Raw genomic sequence first — 14346 nt, forward strand, 5'->3', positions numbered from 1 at the left:
TTTTTCTTCCCCCAATCCTTATGTTTTCTCTAAATTTCCTCTCCCTTACTTCCCTTTTTGTCCAGGGTACATATTAACACAAACAACTGGTTACCTTTACTGTTACAGCACTAAGTTGAGTCATGGTTTCGTATTTTCTAGATTAAATAATGGGCCTAGAGTATCAAGTCAGCGGAGGGCCTTGTATATCCTTACTTTTATTGTAAATGGTTAAGTTTTTAACACAAAATGTTAGAGGTTTAAATTCCCCCAATAAACGTAGACTAGCTCTATCGTCATTCTATAAGCTCAAAGCAGATGTAGTGGCCCTACAAGAAACGCATTTCAAGGCAGTAGCTCCCCCGACTATGAGAGACAGACATTTCCCACTATGCTTTACCGCTAATGGCCCTCAGAAAAGGAATGGAGTGGCCATCTTGTTTAGCAATAAGGTGGAGTTTATCCTTAAAACTACTATAGCGGACAAAGCAGGAAGATACCTGATTTTGATTGGCACGCTAAATAATAAGCTAGTTACTTTAGTCTCGTTATATGCCCCTAACTCTAGACAGGTCCCTTTCCTGAGGGGGGTCTTCCAAGAAATAGAGAAATGCAAAGAAGGGGGATTGATAGTTATGGGAGACTTCAACATAGTAGCAGATCCAAAACTGGATAGATCCCCTCTGTCCTCGACTCATGGGGCAGGAATGGGCTCATTGGGTCCCTCATTAGCTTTTGCCAAGGTGTTGGGGGAATTTGACCTATATGATGTATGGAGAATCGCAGATCCAAATGGCAAAGATTTTACATATTTCTCACCTGTCCATAATTCATATTCGCGTATTGATCTGATCTTGGCGGATAAATGGACTTTACAGGCTACCAAGTCAATCAAGATTCTCCCGATAACTTGGTCGGACCATGCCCCAGTACTGTGGACGTGGAAGGACATTAACACCTTTACTCCCCCTAGGCCGTGGCGTATGCCATCATATCTTTTATCTCAACTAGAAGCTAGACTGGATATCAAAAAAGCCATTGAACAATACTGTCAAACTAATGCCCCCTCTGACACTAATATCTTTAATTTCTGGTGTGCGTTAAAAGCAGTTGTGAGAGGGGTGGCGATTCAGACGGGTGCTCGGCTAAAAAGGGCTAACGCTTATTTGCAAAAAGAACTCGAAGATAAACTAGTTAAACTTGACACTCAGAATAAAGCATGCTCCTCTAAGGAACTGAAAAAAGAAATTATCTCAGTTAGAGCCCAACTTCAAAAAATGCTACTGTCCAAAACTCAATTAGCATTAACAAGACTTCGACAAAAATACTATGTGGCGGGGAATAGGGCAGGAAAGCTTTTGGCGAGGAAATTGAGGGGCCAACGGGCGCAGAATAGAATCAAATTTTTGATCGATGAGACTGGTAAGAAAGTCTCTAATCCCAGGGACATTGCTAATCTGTTTGCACAATACTACTCGAAGCTCTATAATTTAAAAGAGGACGACTCTACCCACCAACCTAGCCCGGCAGACATAGAGGGATTCTTACAGGGTCTAAATATCCCGACAATTGACACTGTGACGGGGATAGCCTTGGCAGCTCCATGGTCGCGAACTGAAATCCAGGAAGTTATTAAAAATCTCCCCTTAGACAAAGCCCCGGGGCCAGATGGGTATATAAACCGTTTTTATGTGACATTCCAAGAGGATCTCCTCCCAGTACTAGAACAACTGTTCAATGAGGGCACTTCTCAGGGTTTATTCCCTTCTGAGATGTTGGAGTCACAGTTAATTACTATCCCTAAGCCGGGGAAGGACCCTACCTCGTGCCTCAATTACAGGCCAATAGCTCTCTTAAATTCAGACATAAAAATTTACGCTAAACTTGTGGCGAACAGACTAAATGGCCTTCTCCCGGGACTCGCCCACCCTGATCAGGTGGGATTTGTGCTGGGACGCCAGGCCTCTGACAATACCAGAAGGGTGCTTAACATTCTTGAGTCGGTAGCGGGCTCTCAAACAGAGTTGGTAGCTCTCTCTCTTGATGCTGAGAAGGCCTTCGATAGGTTACATTGGGGGTATTTGGAGAAGGCCCTCTTACGGTTCGGTTTTCATGGCAAATTCCTAGCCGCAATCTCCGCTCTATATTCTGCCCCCTCAGCTAGGGTGTTTTGTAATGGGTTCATGTCAGACGCCTTCAGGATCTCTAATGGAACTAGACAAGGCTGCCCGCTGTCCCCGCTGATATTTGTTTTGGCAATGGAACCCCTTGCAATAGCTATTAGATCCTCCCTCCTGTTTCCGGGCATCAATATCAAGAACACTACTCATAAACTATGTCTGTTTGCCGATGATGTTTTACTTTTTGTCACCAGCCCGGAGACTTCGCTGCCGGCCCTTCATAATATACTTGACACCTATAGCCGAGCATCATACTACAAACTTAATTCAACTAAAATAGCTAGTTAAATACAAACATATTAGCAAATGCATTCTGAAAACTGTAACACAAATGAAATGCAACACTAGTAAAAAAAATTCCAGTGGGTATGGTAAAACTAAAAACATTAGTCTCTAGTAACAGACACACTTACATGAGTTTTAGTGCATAAAGAAAATTCGTAAAGCGCATGTAAAAAATGCTTATGGGTATGAGCATTAAAGTAGCTAGGAATCAGACCCAGAGCCAAATAATTGTGCAGTGATACAGAGGATATTAAACAGTTTTAATTTGAGAGGGATTAATGATGTATGCTTTGTTTGTCTTATTACCTTCTCTCCCTTGTCCGTATAAGTAGTCTGAAAAAATAGATTAATATTATTACTTAAACATTTTTGCTTTAAAAAAATGACAAGATCGATTTTGGCGAATACTGAAAGGTAAATAAAAAGTAAAGGAAAATAATGTTAATATTTAAATCAAAGGAAGAAGTAGTGAGGAAATAATATAGTAGGTATTTGGAACCAAATATTATTATTTAACTATTTTATCACATTTCTCATGCTATTACATGCTATACAGCAATTGAGCTGAGCTATCTAACATGCTTACTAAACGTTTTAAATAACAGATAAAAAAATATAAAAAAGTAAGGTAATCAAATTTGAATTTTAAAAGATATGCCTGTTTTTTTTACAGTGTCCCTCTATTATGACAAACTTGATATTCATCATAAAGTGCAAATTTGAAATTGTCATTAATTCTCACTGAAATATAGAATTTGTTATAACTGTAGAGGCTTCTAATGTTTCCTTTTTAACAAAATAAATGTTAGAATACAATAATATCTAAAGCTTCCATTCCATATTTTGTAAAGTGCAAAATATTAAATCTGGCAGTTGTCCATAAGACACTCCAATAAATCTCAAATAAATGTCCTTCAGTGAATAAAATTAATGTCCTTCAGTGAACTTTTTAAAGGACTTTATGTTTTGCAAAAGTTACTAGTAACACATTTATTTTAGGTTTTGTAGTCCTTTAAAAAGCAATGCACTTAAATAGTTAACTCTAATTTATCACTACGGTGTGTGTGATTGTAAGTGCCACTGGGGCCACTGGACTGATGTGAATGATTAAATATCCTCTAACAGTGCTGCAGAATATGGTGGTACCAGTGGCGGACAGGGAGTGCAGTGCATCGGAGCCCATGGAGATAATGGGGCTCACTGCACGGCAGATGCAGAGGGTTGGAACTAACTAGCTGTGGGCCCCGGTTCCCTGCACCAGGGCCCACAGCTAGCTAGTTCCGTCTCTGGGTGGCACTATATAATTAATTGCTAATAAATGCATAAATAATTGTCAAAAAGATATGTGGCCAAAAGAATATGGCCATTTCCTACTTCCAGCTCATTGAATGAACTCACACATAAGTCACTGTGATTTGTCACTCAAAAAGAGGTTTCTTTAAGTTTGGATGGGATTGGGATCTTTCAGAGTGATAGTTTGGGTGCCTTAAACAATGCAATACTGGTCCCGTTTGGTTTCAAACCTGCTCAACATGCTTGTATGTGGCTAGCTTAATAGTTTATGAATTCCCTCAGTTCTTTAAGTTTTTGATGATTGAGTTACCTTGATCACTTATAGTGTGCTTAATTAACATATTTTCCACATCTTTACTATATTGTATATCTGTCCATGGTTTTATTTTTCCTATTTCTGAATTTGGACTTGGTTACAGTTTTGTTTTTTTTAAAACTTTTTATTTGTAACAGCAGATACATAAAAAAAAAATACAACAGTACATGTCACTGACAATAACCAGGTACCAAGAATACAAGATATTAAGAATTGAATATATATGAAAAAAACCCCAAGAAAAACAAATGAATATATAAATATATTTTTCACACTGTGGTACATTCCATGAGGCATGTGGAAATTAAAAGTCTCGGGATGATATAGAAGTGAGGATTATCCCTGTACCAGAGGTAGAACATGTAAGGTTGAAGATATAAAACGTATAGAGCACACTGCTGATTTTTTTTTTGTAGGGGAAAAGAAGGGAGAGGAACTGAAGGGAAGGGGAAGTGACTATCCAAATTGGAAGTACATCACTGTCTGAGAAACTTAGATTACAAGATGGTAGTAAAAAAGGAGAGGGGCAGACAGAGGGGGGTGAAAAGAGAATAGAAAGAGTGGAGACCCACAGAGACAGATAGATATATAAGACTTATAAGAAGCCTGGCATAGTGCTGTTGTTAAAGCTATACCAAGGACCCCACACTTTGTGTAATGTGGGAATTGTGACTTGGTTGCGGTTTCAAGTTCCAACATTTGTTCCTTATCAAAGCCAGGATTTCAACTGCTTATCAAGCATGGTGATATAATTGAAGCAACTTATAATACACTACAAAACATTGTCTCGAACAATCATCTGTTACAAAGGAAAAGAACAAAGGTCTATATTATTGCCTGTACTGTTGGCTGTTTTTATTATCAAAACTATTGAAACAGGTGACATTACAGTGGACAGATTGTTTGAATATACTTAAGAAACTGCCTTCCATTAAACTGCTTTACATTTCAAATTACATAGAACACTAGTCGTGTTAGGTCTTAAACCGCCACACATCGTCGGTGGTTTAGTACTCCACACCTCTGAATTTACTATAGGGAGACTTGAGTCTGGGATGGTAAATGCCTGGTAATGCGTGGCAGATTAAAACCAGCTGGCTAAACCACTGATTTAGTCAAAACCGCCAGAAAAAAAGGCAGGTTTTTTAATGCCTACTTTTGATTGGCTAGATAGCTCAAATATGCTGTTTTATCTATCTTGCCATTTAGAACATAAGAGGAGGCTCCATTGACTTATGAATTTTGGTTGTAATCTTTATTGATTAAGGGGCAAAATTAATTTATAATTAACTCATGGGTCAAAATTAATTTTTCATTATATTACATTATTTTTTCTTTTCCAGATGGTTTGGCAAACAGCAGCTTAATAAATCTGGCTCTTTGTATTTTGATCATGTTAAAAATCAGGATGGAGATTTGTAAAGTGGTAGTTTGTTGAACTGGGATTTTGTAGCCTTTTAACTAGAGGTTTAGGGCTAGATTTACTAAGCTGCGGGTTTGAAAAAGTGGGGATGTTGCCTATAGCAACCAATCAGATTCTAGCTTTCATTTATTAAGTACTTTCTACAAAATGACAGCTAGAATCTGATTGGTTGCTATAGGCAACATCCCCACTTTTTCAAACCCGCAGCTTAGTAAATCTAGCTCTTAGCCTTTAGTAAATCCGGTGGTTTTGAAATCACTGGAAAAAAAGCCCAAAACTGGTGTTTTCATCAAACTGCACTTTAGTAAAACTACTCCATGTCTTGTGACTATTTCCTTTTGACATTGCGGGGATATTCAATTGTCCGCGGGATTGCAGAAAATCCCGCGGTCCGCGCAGGATTACCGTTATAACCTTTAGAAAATCTCTGGAATTCCCTGCACTTACAGATTTTATACATATATATTTTCCTGTACAGGAGAGTCAAATAAAACTAATATTCATATACCCTATATATTTATCTTTCTCTACCAATGACCAAGTAAGTACTTGTACATATTTAAATGGGAGTCTCATTCTTAATGTAGAGACTGCATTTAGAGAATCAAATCTTTTGTTTATTAAAAGTACAATAAACTGTTCCAGTGTCATGACATACCAAAGGTGCAGTGTTACTTTATTTATGCAGATTTCCACAATGCTGAAGATTGCACAGTACAGTAGGTTTACTTGGTATTTGACTTTTTATCTGTTTATTATTGAGGGACACAGAGAAGGTAACATTTCCAAGTCATTCTGTGGGTTGATTAATCATTATTGCTTGGTGCTACAAGATGTTTTATTTATGTTTTCTACTAATATTCTTGCCCCTTACTCATATTGATCTTCTCTTTCAAATAGTAAGTATTCATCACAACACATTATTTACCATGAGGATGGATAACAAGCTTTACAGCTTTACACATCGGAATCTAAGGGATTGTAATGTCATTAACCTAACTTACTGTTGCTCAGTGTTCCTCTCCTTCAACTGATGATAAGATTTGTATTATTTTTTTATGTTTTCATGCATCTCTCTACCCTATTTTTATACGATTAGATTTAGTTACACAGTTTTATAACATTTCAGTAAACATAGTTATAATAAAAATTGCTTAAATGTACAATAATATTAATTTCAGTATTCAGATACAGAATGGTTGGTCAAATTTAAATGCTGGCAAAATTTATACTAAAACCATATCCTGTAAATGCAAGAGTATTTGGAAAGTGAGTACATACCATTGTGTAGACAAGACTGCTGCAAAGTTTATCTCTCGCTGATAGATTACAGATAGCTCAAAGGACAATTTGATGGAGACAGTTCATGTATAAGCCATGGAAAACTTTTTGTGATTGGCCACTTCAGAAACACCCACTGACCCTCTGTCCCCAGCTAAATAATTGTATGTTCCTTTAACCTGTTTTGGGTCCCTCACCTTTTCTCTAATAGGAGATATTGTGCAACCGAAACCTAACCATATTATTGACTATTCTTGCACTTGTGGAATTGAAAAAATAAAAAATATCCTGAATACAAGGTTGGTGACATTAAGAGCAAAGCCCTAAACTGTAAACAATTTACTTCTAAAAGTAAACCATGAGCACTTATTATTTTAGTCTTTCAACAAAAGGGTGCCTCTAATTCTGTATTGCCCGTCCCCTGGGTCTCCAGATTTTTCTGTAGTGCAGGGATGAGTGCTATGCACTCTGTGACATTATTGTGCACTGCTGCAATAATGTCATTCAGTGACACTTCCCCCAGCGCTCACCACCAAGAAATACTTTTCTAAAGATACAGAAATTATGAGTGCAATTTAAAAATTTTTAAAGACTTTATTTTAATTTTCAAATTCTGTGTACATTAGTATACAAAATAACTAGGATCACACAAACAAAGAACTAAATTGTCTTAGAACCTTAGACAAATTCATTACAACAAAAGACATAAGAGTACAGTGGCATTCAGGTAGTGTTGTGGTGCATTGGTGACTTAAGTGTATGCCTGAGTTTGATAATAAGAGTTAAAGGAAGGGTGGGGATGCGGGAATCGAGGCTAACAGCAGGAACACTGACGAGTCCGGGGTGGTTGCACTAATATTTGAAGACATCACCAATTATCAATATAAACACATAGTATAAAGTCCTCTAGTAAGGGGATTTTAGGGAGTTGAGGAGTTGTAATAGTACAATAGGGTCCAAATTTGAGTGAATTTATGAGTTTTATTATTCAAACAGGCTGATTCATCTTCAGATATAAGTCCCGTTGCGTACAGTATCTTGCGTGAAGTTGTTCAGCACATGCTAAGAAACAGACTTTACGCCAGTGAACACAGTTGCTTGGAATTCAAGTCCAGACGCAAATGACACTTTCCGACTGCCTACGATTTGAAGAGCATAAGGTGGACGCCCGTAGGCAATGTACAGTAAGGACGTGCCAAGGTCGAGCAAGCGCACATTTGTCCGCTTCAAGCTCTGCGCATCTCTCAGGTACGTGGCTTTTAGTCGTATTACTTGTACAAGATACAGAGCAGGTGTAAGTGCCGACTGATAGTGATGACTGACACATATGCATGCCAAGACATGTCTTTGGAAGTAAGAAAATCTAAAACTGCATTTTATGTACAGTGCCCATTAAGAATACCCATATTTATGTATTTCATATAAAAAAAACTGGCAACAAAATGTTTTCTTTATTTTTACTGTATTTTTAATAAAGATTATAGTATCAAAAGTTGTTATTGATAAATAGTTTTATTTCTTTGATATGCATTCTGTTGGGACTTGACATTGCACATATGCATGTGCGTCCCGCAGTGTGTTCTGTCTGTCTGTATACAGGAAGTTAAGTATAGCCACAGCATACTTATCCATATTTAAATAGAAATATTACTTGAGATTCGCTTGTACTTGAACATAGGTGCACATATGTGTAATTTATGTTCAGTTTTTATAAACACAAATTACATTCACATTGCATTTCAAGATGAATTGTGCCCATAATGCTTAACTTGAAGGTATTCACAGGAACTTGCCAACTGGAACTCGCATTCTTGTTGCCGTATCTCCAGTGAGGACCATTTGCCCTTATGCAAGATATCAGACACCATTTGAATGTCCCTAGAACACCAATGTAAGAAGCAAGAAGAACATCGGCCCAGAGTAAACTCATAATTATCCCAAAGTGGGGTGAGGGATGAAAGGGAAGAAGTTTTAAAGTGGAGTTTGCAGAGATCCTATATCTGGCAGCAGAAGTGAATTATTGGGTGTAAGAAAGTCAAAATTGATCTTCCCTAAGCTGGCACAACTACAACTGTTTGTAAAGATGAGATCCTGCAAGAAGCAGACTCTTAAGACAGTGCACATACGACCTTGGTTAGTCGCAAACCAGGCCACCGACTTGTTGAGGTGGAAGGCCAGATAGTATAGATGAGTGTTTGGGAAGCATCTTTCTTTGTTGGAGATAGCTTGCCTCAAGTTAACAAAGCTAGTTCTTGGAGGTTTGTTTTTACATACAATTTGAAAAAATTGTGTAATTGGGTTAGGCTTGGGAAACTTGGATCGGTAGTGCCTGGTAAAGGTAGAGCAGCATAGGCAGTATGTTCATTTTAAGATTCACAATTCTTAACTAAGATATAAACAACTTCTGCCACCTGAATAGGTCTGGCTTGATGCATCTTACAACATGAGAGAAGCTCTCTTTGTAGAGAATGTCATGTGCAGGTGATATTAATACTTAAATATTTTATTTTGTTATGTCTCTAGGAAAAATTATAGTTACTCTTGAGGAACTCAATGGTAGATGGGTGAAGGTGGAAAGGGAGAGGTGGACATATAGAGACAAAATCTTAAAGAGGTTTGAGACTGACTTGTGCTGGGATGTTAGGATAAGAAGGACATCATCAGCAAAAAATGAGATTGAATAATCTTCAGAGCCTCCTGAGATACCTTAATATCCTGAGATAGTCGAATTCACACAGCCAGGGGCTCAATGACGAACAAAAATCAGGGGTGAAAAGGAACACCCCGTCTAGTACCTGTGGTAATGGCAAAAATATCTGCAAGAACACAATTCACAGAGAACCTGGCTGAGGGAGTGAGAGCTTGATGTGATGGAGAATTCCAAGAGTTAACAGTGTGAATGAGGCTGATGGCCATCCTAGTATTATCTTGGGCCTGCCTGCCTGCAAGGGATAAAACCCACCTGTAAACTGTATCATTTGTGGCCGCACTGTGTTCAAGTGTTATGCCAATATATTTGTATAAATTTTGACATCTGTTTTCAATAGTGAGATGGTTCAATAGTGGCCACAGTTGGATGGATATTTACCCTCCTTTGGGATGTCTACTATAGGAGCCTCTTTGAGAAGGGGTTACCCTGAAAATACTGCTGAACTGAGAGGTCATGGGGTTGCAGATAGCACTGAGAGCTTTGTAGTAGGAAGTAGCATTGAAAGCTTTGTAGTAAGAAGCTATAAAGCTGTCAGGGCCTGGGGCTTTATTTGTTTTCAATTTTTTAATGACCTTCAACACCTTTTCTCAGTGATCTCCACCCTGCACTTCTAGCGAGTTTGCTGCTAGAGGTGCTGGGTGGAGTTTACTGAGAAAAAGGCTCAGGAATTCCAATGTTGACTCAGCAACAAGTGGAGGGGGTGAGAGGGAGGGAGATTAAGATATGATGTATATTATAGAGTCTATTGTAGAATTTTAGGAACTCACCTGTGATTAGTTTGGTATCCATGATCAGTATGCCTACTGTGGACTTAATTGTCATATCATTGCTCGGAGGCAGTTTAGCCCTCATATTTTTTGCGAGAAACTTATCTGGCTTAACCCCCTTTTTGTTGAAGGTCTAGTTGAGCCACTTAATATTTTTCTCTATTTGGGCAATCAGTAAAAAGTTTAAGTCTCCTTTCACTTTTGCCAACTTATTGCAATGCTTATGTAGCGACTCTAAGACCTTTATTTGCTCTGAACTCAATAGTCTTTTGCTTTCTTATCATTTTGGCATAAGTCTTTAGAGTCTTTCTTACTTGGACTAAATTGCCTCAAATCACTGCTTTTTGGGCATCCTTAAAACAGTACTAGCTGCATAACAGCATGGGAGAGACAGACTGGGTGGAGTTAGTAGTAAAGTAGTTGCAGATTTCTATGTCTATCTGCATTCACATTTGCGGGTTAAGAATGGTCAGGAGAGTTGATGTGGTCAAGATTGATCTTCCACCATGTCTTCCGTAACTGGACCATGAGCAGACCATGTGCTTGGAAATATAGAAGCATTAGAAATATTTTGAGCCAGGTCAGTACTAAGAAAAATCATGTCCCTTGAGCGGTAGGCTCTTTTTTTTTCTGCAGGCATTAAATAGAAAGTGCTGGGTGAGAAGTGTCAGAGATTTAGAATTTTTAGAAAGAAAATGCTGTTTAGAGTTTGAGGGAGGCTTAGACCTATCTGGGTGGTTATATAATACAAGTTAACACGTGCATGATACTCATGCATTCTAGTCAAATCAAGCTACTTAAGGTCTTAAAAAGGTTCTTGTCATGCATTTGGGCCTAGCCTCCTTAGGGGAAGAGCGTTACTTCCCGACGCAAGCGCCCTTTTTAATGTGTGTTCATGAGGTAAAATTACCTCACGAAAATGAGTTTGACCCCTCAACTCGTAAATTTAGCCTTTACTACCCCTCCCACGGGGGGAAGGGGGGATGATGGAAGTTAACTGACTTCACTATTCTAATTTTTTTGCCAAATAATGTCACTATACCAAATTTCAGGTCAATTGGATGAGCCCTTTCTGAGAAAATAGTTTTTTCCACACACACTAACACACGTCGCTAGGCTTTTACTTTTATATATTAGATAATGCTAAGAATTTAGTAGGTCAGTGTATAACTCCGCCCAGCAGGTGGCGCTGCAGCTTGGTTTTTTTCCCCACACACAGACTAACACACGCCGCTAGGCTTTTATATTATAGATAGTATTAAAGTCTTCTGACATGACTACGCTACCCATTCTGTGTAGTGACATAACTTCATTCAGATTATGGAAGAAGCAGGCCTGATTTGTATTGGGGGCTTTCTATACCCTTCTTTTTACATATGAGGTCACAAGGATGAAAGGGGAAATGTTGCAACTTGAGCTCTGTATGGCAAGAGCCTGCAAAGTGGGTCTCCTGTAAGAATACAATGTTGTCGTTAGTATGCTTTAGGGGACAACTCAGACCGTTTATATTAAATGTCAATAATTTAAGGGTCATGTCTTTGTTTAGCTAAGTATAGTTACTAGTAAAAGCATCAGAAGCAGGGACACCAGGGCCGCCAGTGTCCCATGAAGGTTGCCTCAGGGGAATGGAAAAATATAGAAGGGGGAAGGAGCAAATAAGTGATGGGAGGACAAGCACAGGACAGGGAGATGAGGGCTATGGTCACTAACATGAGTAGCCCACATGCTTGGACACAGGGATAGAGTTACCGAAGATGTCTAGATTGTCCGGAGACTGCTCTAATGGCCAGAGGGAGGTTGTGTGGCACTGGCATTTGTTGTGGGTAGCAGGTAGGTGTTTTTATTTTTAAGACATAAAAGTGCAATGTGTGGAGAACTATCTTACTATGAGTAGGATAAGAAAAGGTGTAAATCACTTAAAGTGGAGCATTAGTGCACATGGTTGGAGAGGGGAGGTGAGGATGTATATGTGTGGTGGAATGGGGAAGATAAACATTGTTCATCTAAAAAAGTTTAACATGTATATCACTTAGTAGTACAGTAAATAATTATATAGCAAATTACATTGAAACGCAACTTATTCAACACTGGTATCTAGTGAAGACTACAACAAGTGGATATCCAAGAGTTGTCGGCTGGCGATATGGAGTGGTCCCAAATTTGAAGTGGAGGTATATTCCTGAAGCATATATTTGTCAAGTTCAATAAGCATTTGACGGTGCCACTTGGAGATAAATGCCTGAAACCAAACGTCTGACATGGAAATAGGGGTACGATAATCACAATTGGAGGTAGTCCAGGGTTGTAACTAGAAATGCCCACCAAGGGCCCGCAAATCAACAATGTGAAGTTTAGTGAGGGTTCATGTGTGTGATTTGGTTGTGAAGGAGACCGTATGCCAAACTCCTTCAGGGCACTCACCCGAAGGGTTGCTTGATTCTGTATGTTCAGCTTCCCAAGAATTTGTAGAGCCTATTCCGGGGACTAAAATCTAGATGCCCTGAATTATATCTGTATAATTAAAATGTTTCATTACAGCGGATCTTTATAAGCTTTGCTCACTCAGTAAATAAGTCAATAATAATTTATTAATTAACCTCTGCAGATAGCAAACATAAATAATTAAAAAGATTTTAAGTATTGTCAATCTTAAAATATCTTTTATTCTTGAGAAACAATTGAAAGAGCATTCGGCTTAAGCGGCAGGTATGGTGCAGAACAATCTTAAAATAATAACAATATTTTGGAACAGGTTCAAGCTTCAGCTGCTTCAGTTTGTTTGTTTATTAATTTGATATGAGAAAGAGAATCTTCTCCCTAATTTGAATGAAGTATTGATTTAAGGTGTATTAGCTCATCACAAATAGCTTGGCTAATATCATCTTCATATTTGTTTTGAAGCTGGTTTGCCATTTCTCAATCGTCTTCATCCTCTACCTCAGGAAGAGCCATAAAATACTAAATAATGAATTTATGGCTTTTGCTGCATCAAATAGTGTTATATTGCCTATAACGTTGTAAAAAAAATAAATGGTGAAATACTTGAACATCTCTTCTGGGGCTGAGTTATGCTGAGTACAAACTACAGGATTTTCAACCAATTATCGTGCCAATAACACAATAAGCGACTGTTAGGTCTGATATCGCATTAGTGTTGTACACTCCCACGATCATGTTTTATTGCACCAAAGCACATCGTATCGTATGATTTGATTTATAAACTAACAAAAAATCACTATCAATGATGGAACAATGTCGGGCAAATGTGGAAGTGTGTATACATTCAAGACCAGCAGTGCAGACAGATTTCTATAGAGTGTGTGGAGTCATCTACAAAACTGAATGTATAGCTGTAAGTACGTTTAGCCATATAGATGCCATTAAAACACAACCAAATGGTTCCAAGTATGTACTTACAGAATTTAGATCTGTTCGGATTTCTGATGTTAGGTTTAGTTCCAACACTGACTCAATTGCCTTTTAGATCCTAGGAAGTCTTTTAGTAAGGGATTTGACACTCTACCTTTGTAGACTAATGTGTGTTTGACATGGAGTGGAGCTGATATTTTCTTTAATAATGTCCCCCCCTCTGAGAACTGCCGCTAAATATATTATACAACTTTTGTACAGTGCTGAAAACTGTCACAACCTCAAGACAACATTCATCTGCATGGACATTACACATATTCAAACTGTTACAGACACAAGGAGAAAAATTAATAAGCACATTGACTTCTAAAATTCAAGCTTGGACGTCCTTGTATGCTCCACTGATGTTAGAACCACTATGATAGCCTTGTCCACGGCAATCACTTATTGCAATACTACATTTTTTGAAGTGTTTGAATGTCCATTGGCTTTTCCTGTTTTTTTTATTGCAGTCTACAAATTCCAAAAATCATTCTATAACTTCATATTAATTAACAAGAACATAACGCATAATTAATTTAGTTTGCTCCATGTGTGCTAACTCTGGTGTTGCATCTACAATGACAGAAAAATATTTTGCAGGTTCTTCTTCCTTTAAAATGCAGATAAAAGCATATTCGGCACACCATGCAATAAATTCCTTTTGAATTACGATTGACAAGTAATGTACTTGTAATCTTTTT

At 38.1% G+C, this 14346-nt stretch overlaps 1 protein-coding gene across 1 annotated transcript in view; it reads right to left on the minus strand.

Annotated features, from left to right (window-relative positions):
• LOC142139198 (4-hydroxyphenylpyruvate dioxygenase) overlaps positions 1-6838 on the minus strand; it is a 52530-nt gene extending 45692 nt beyond the window's left edge. Inside the window, exons 1-2 of the mRNA XM_075196609.1 lie at positions 6758-6838; positions 2751-2777 (exon numbers count right to left, since the gene is read on the minus strand). Of these exons, the coding sequence (XP_075052710.1) occupies positions 2751-2777; positions 6758-6760 (30 nt within the window). The 5' untranslated portion in view covers positions 6761-6838. The remainder of the gene's footprint in view (positions 1-2750; positions 2778-6757) is intronic.
• Positions 6839-14346: the final 7508 nt, after the last annotated feature.

The sequence above is a fragment of the Mixophyes fleayi genome, chromosome 2 (assembly GCF_038048845.1).
Source record: "Mixophyes fleayi isolate aMixFle1 chromosome 2, aMixFle1.hap1, whole genome shotgun sequence".
Lineage (NCBI taxonomy): Eukaryota > Metazoa > Chordata > Amphibia > Anura > Limnodynastidae > Mixophyes > Mixophyes fleayi.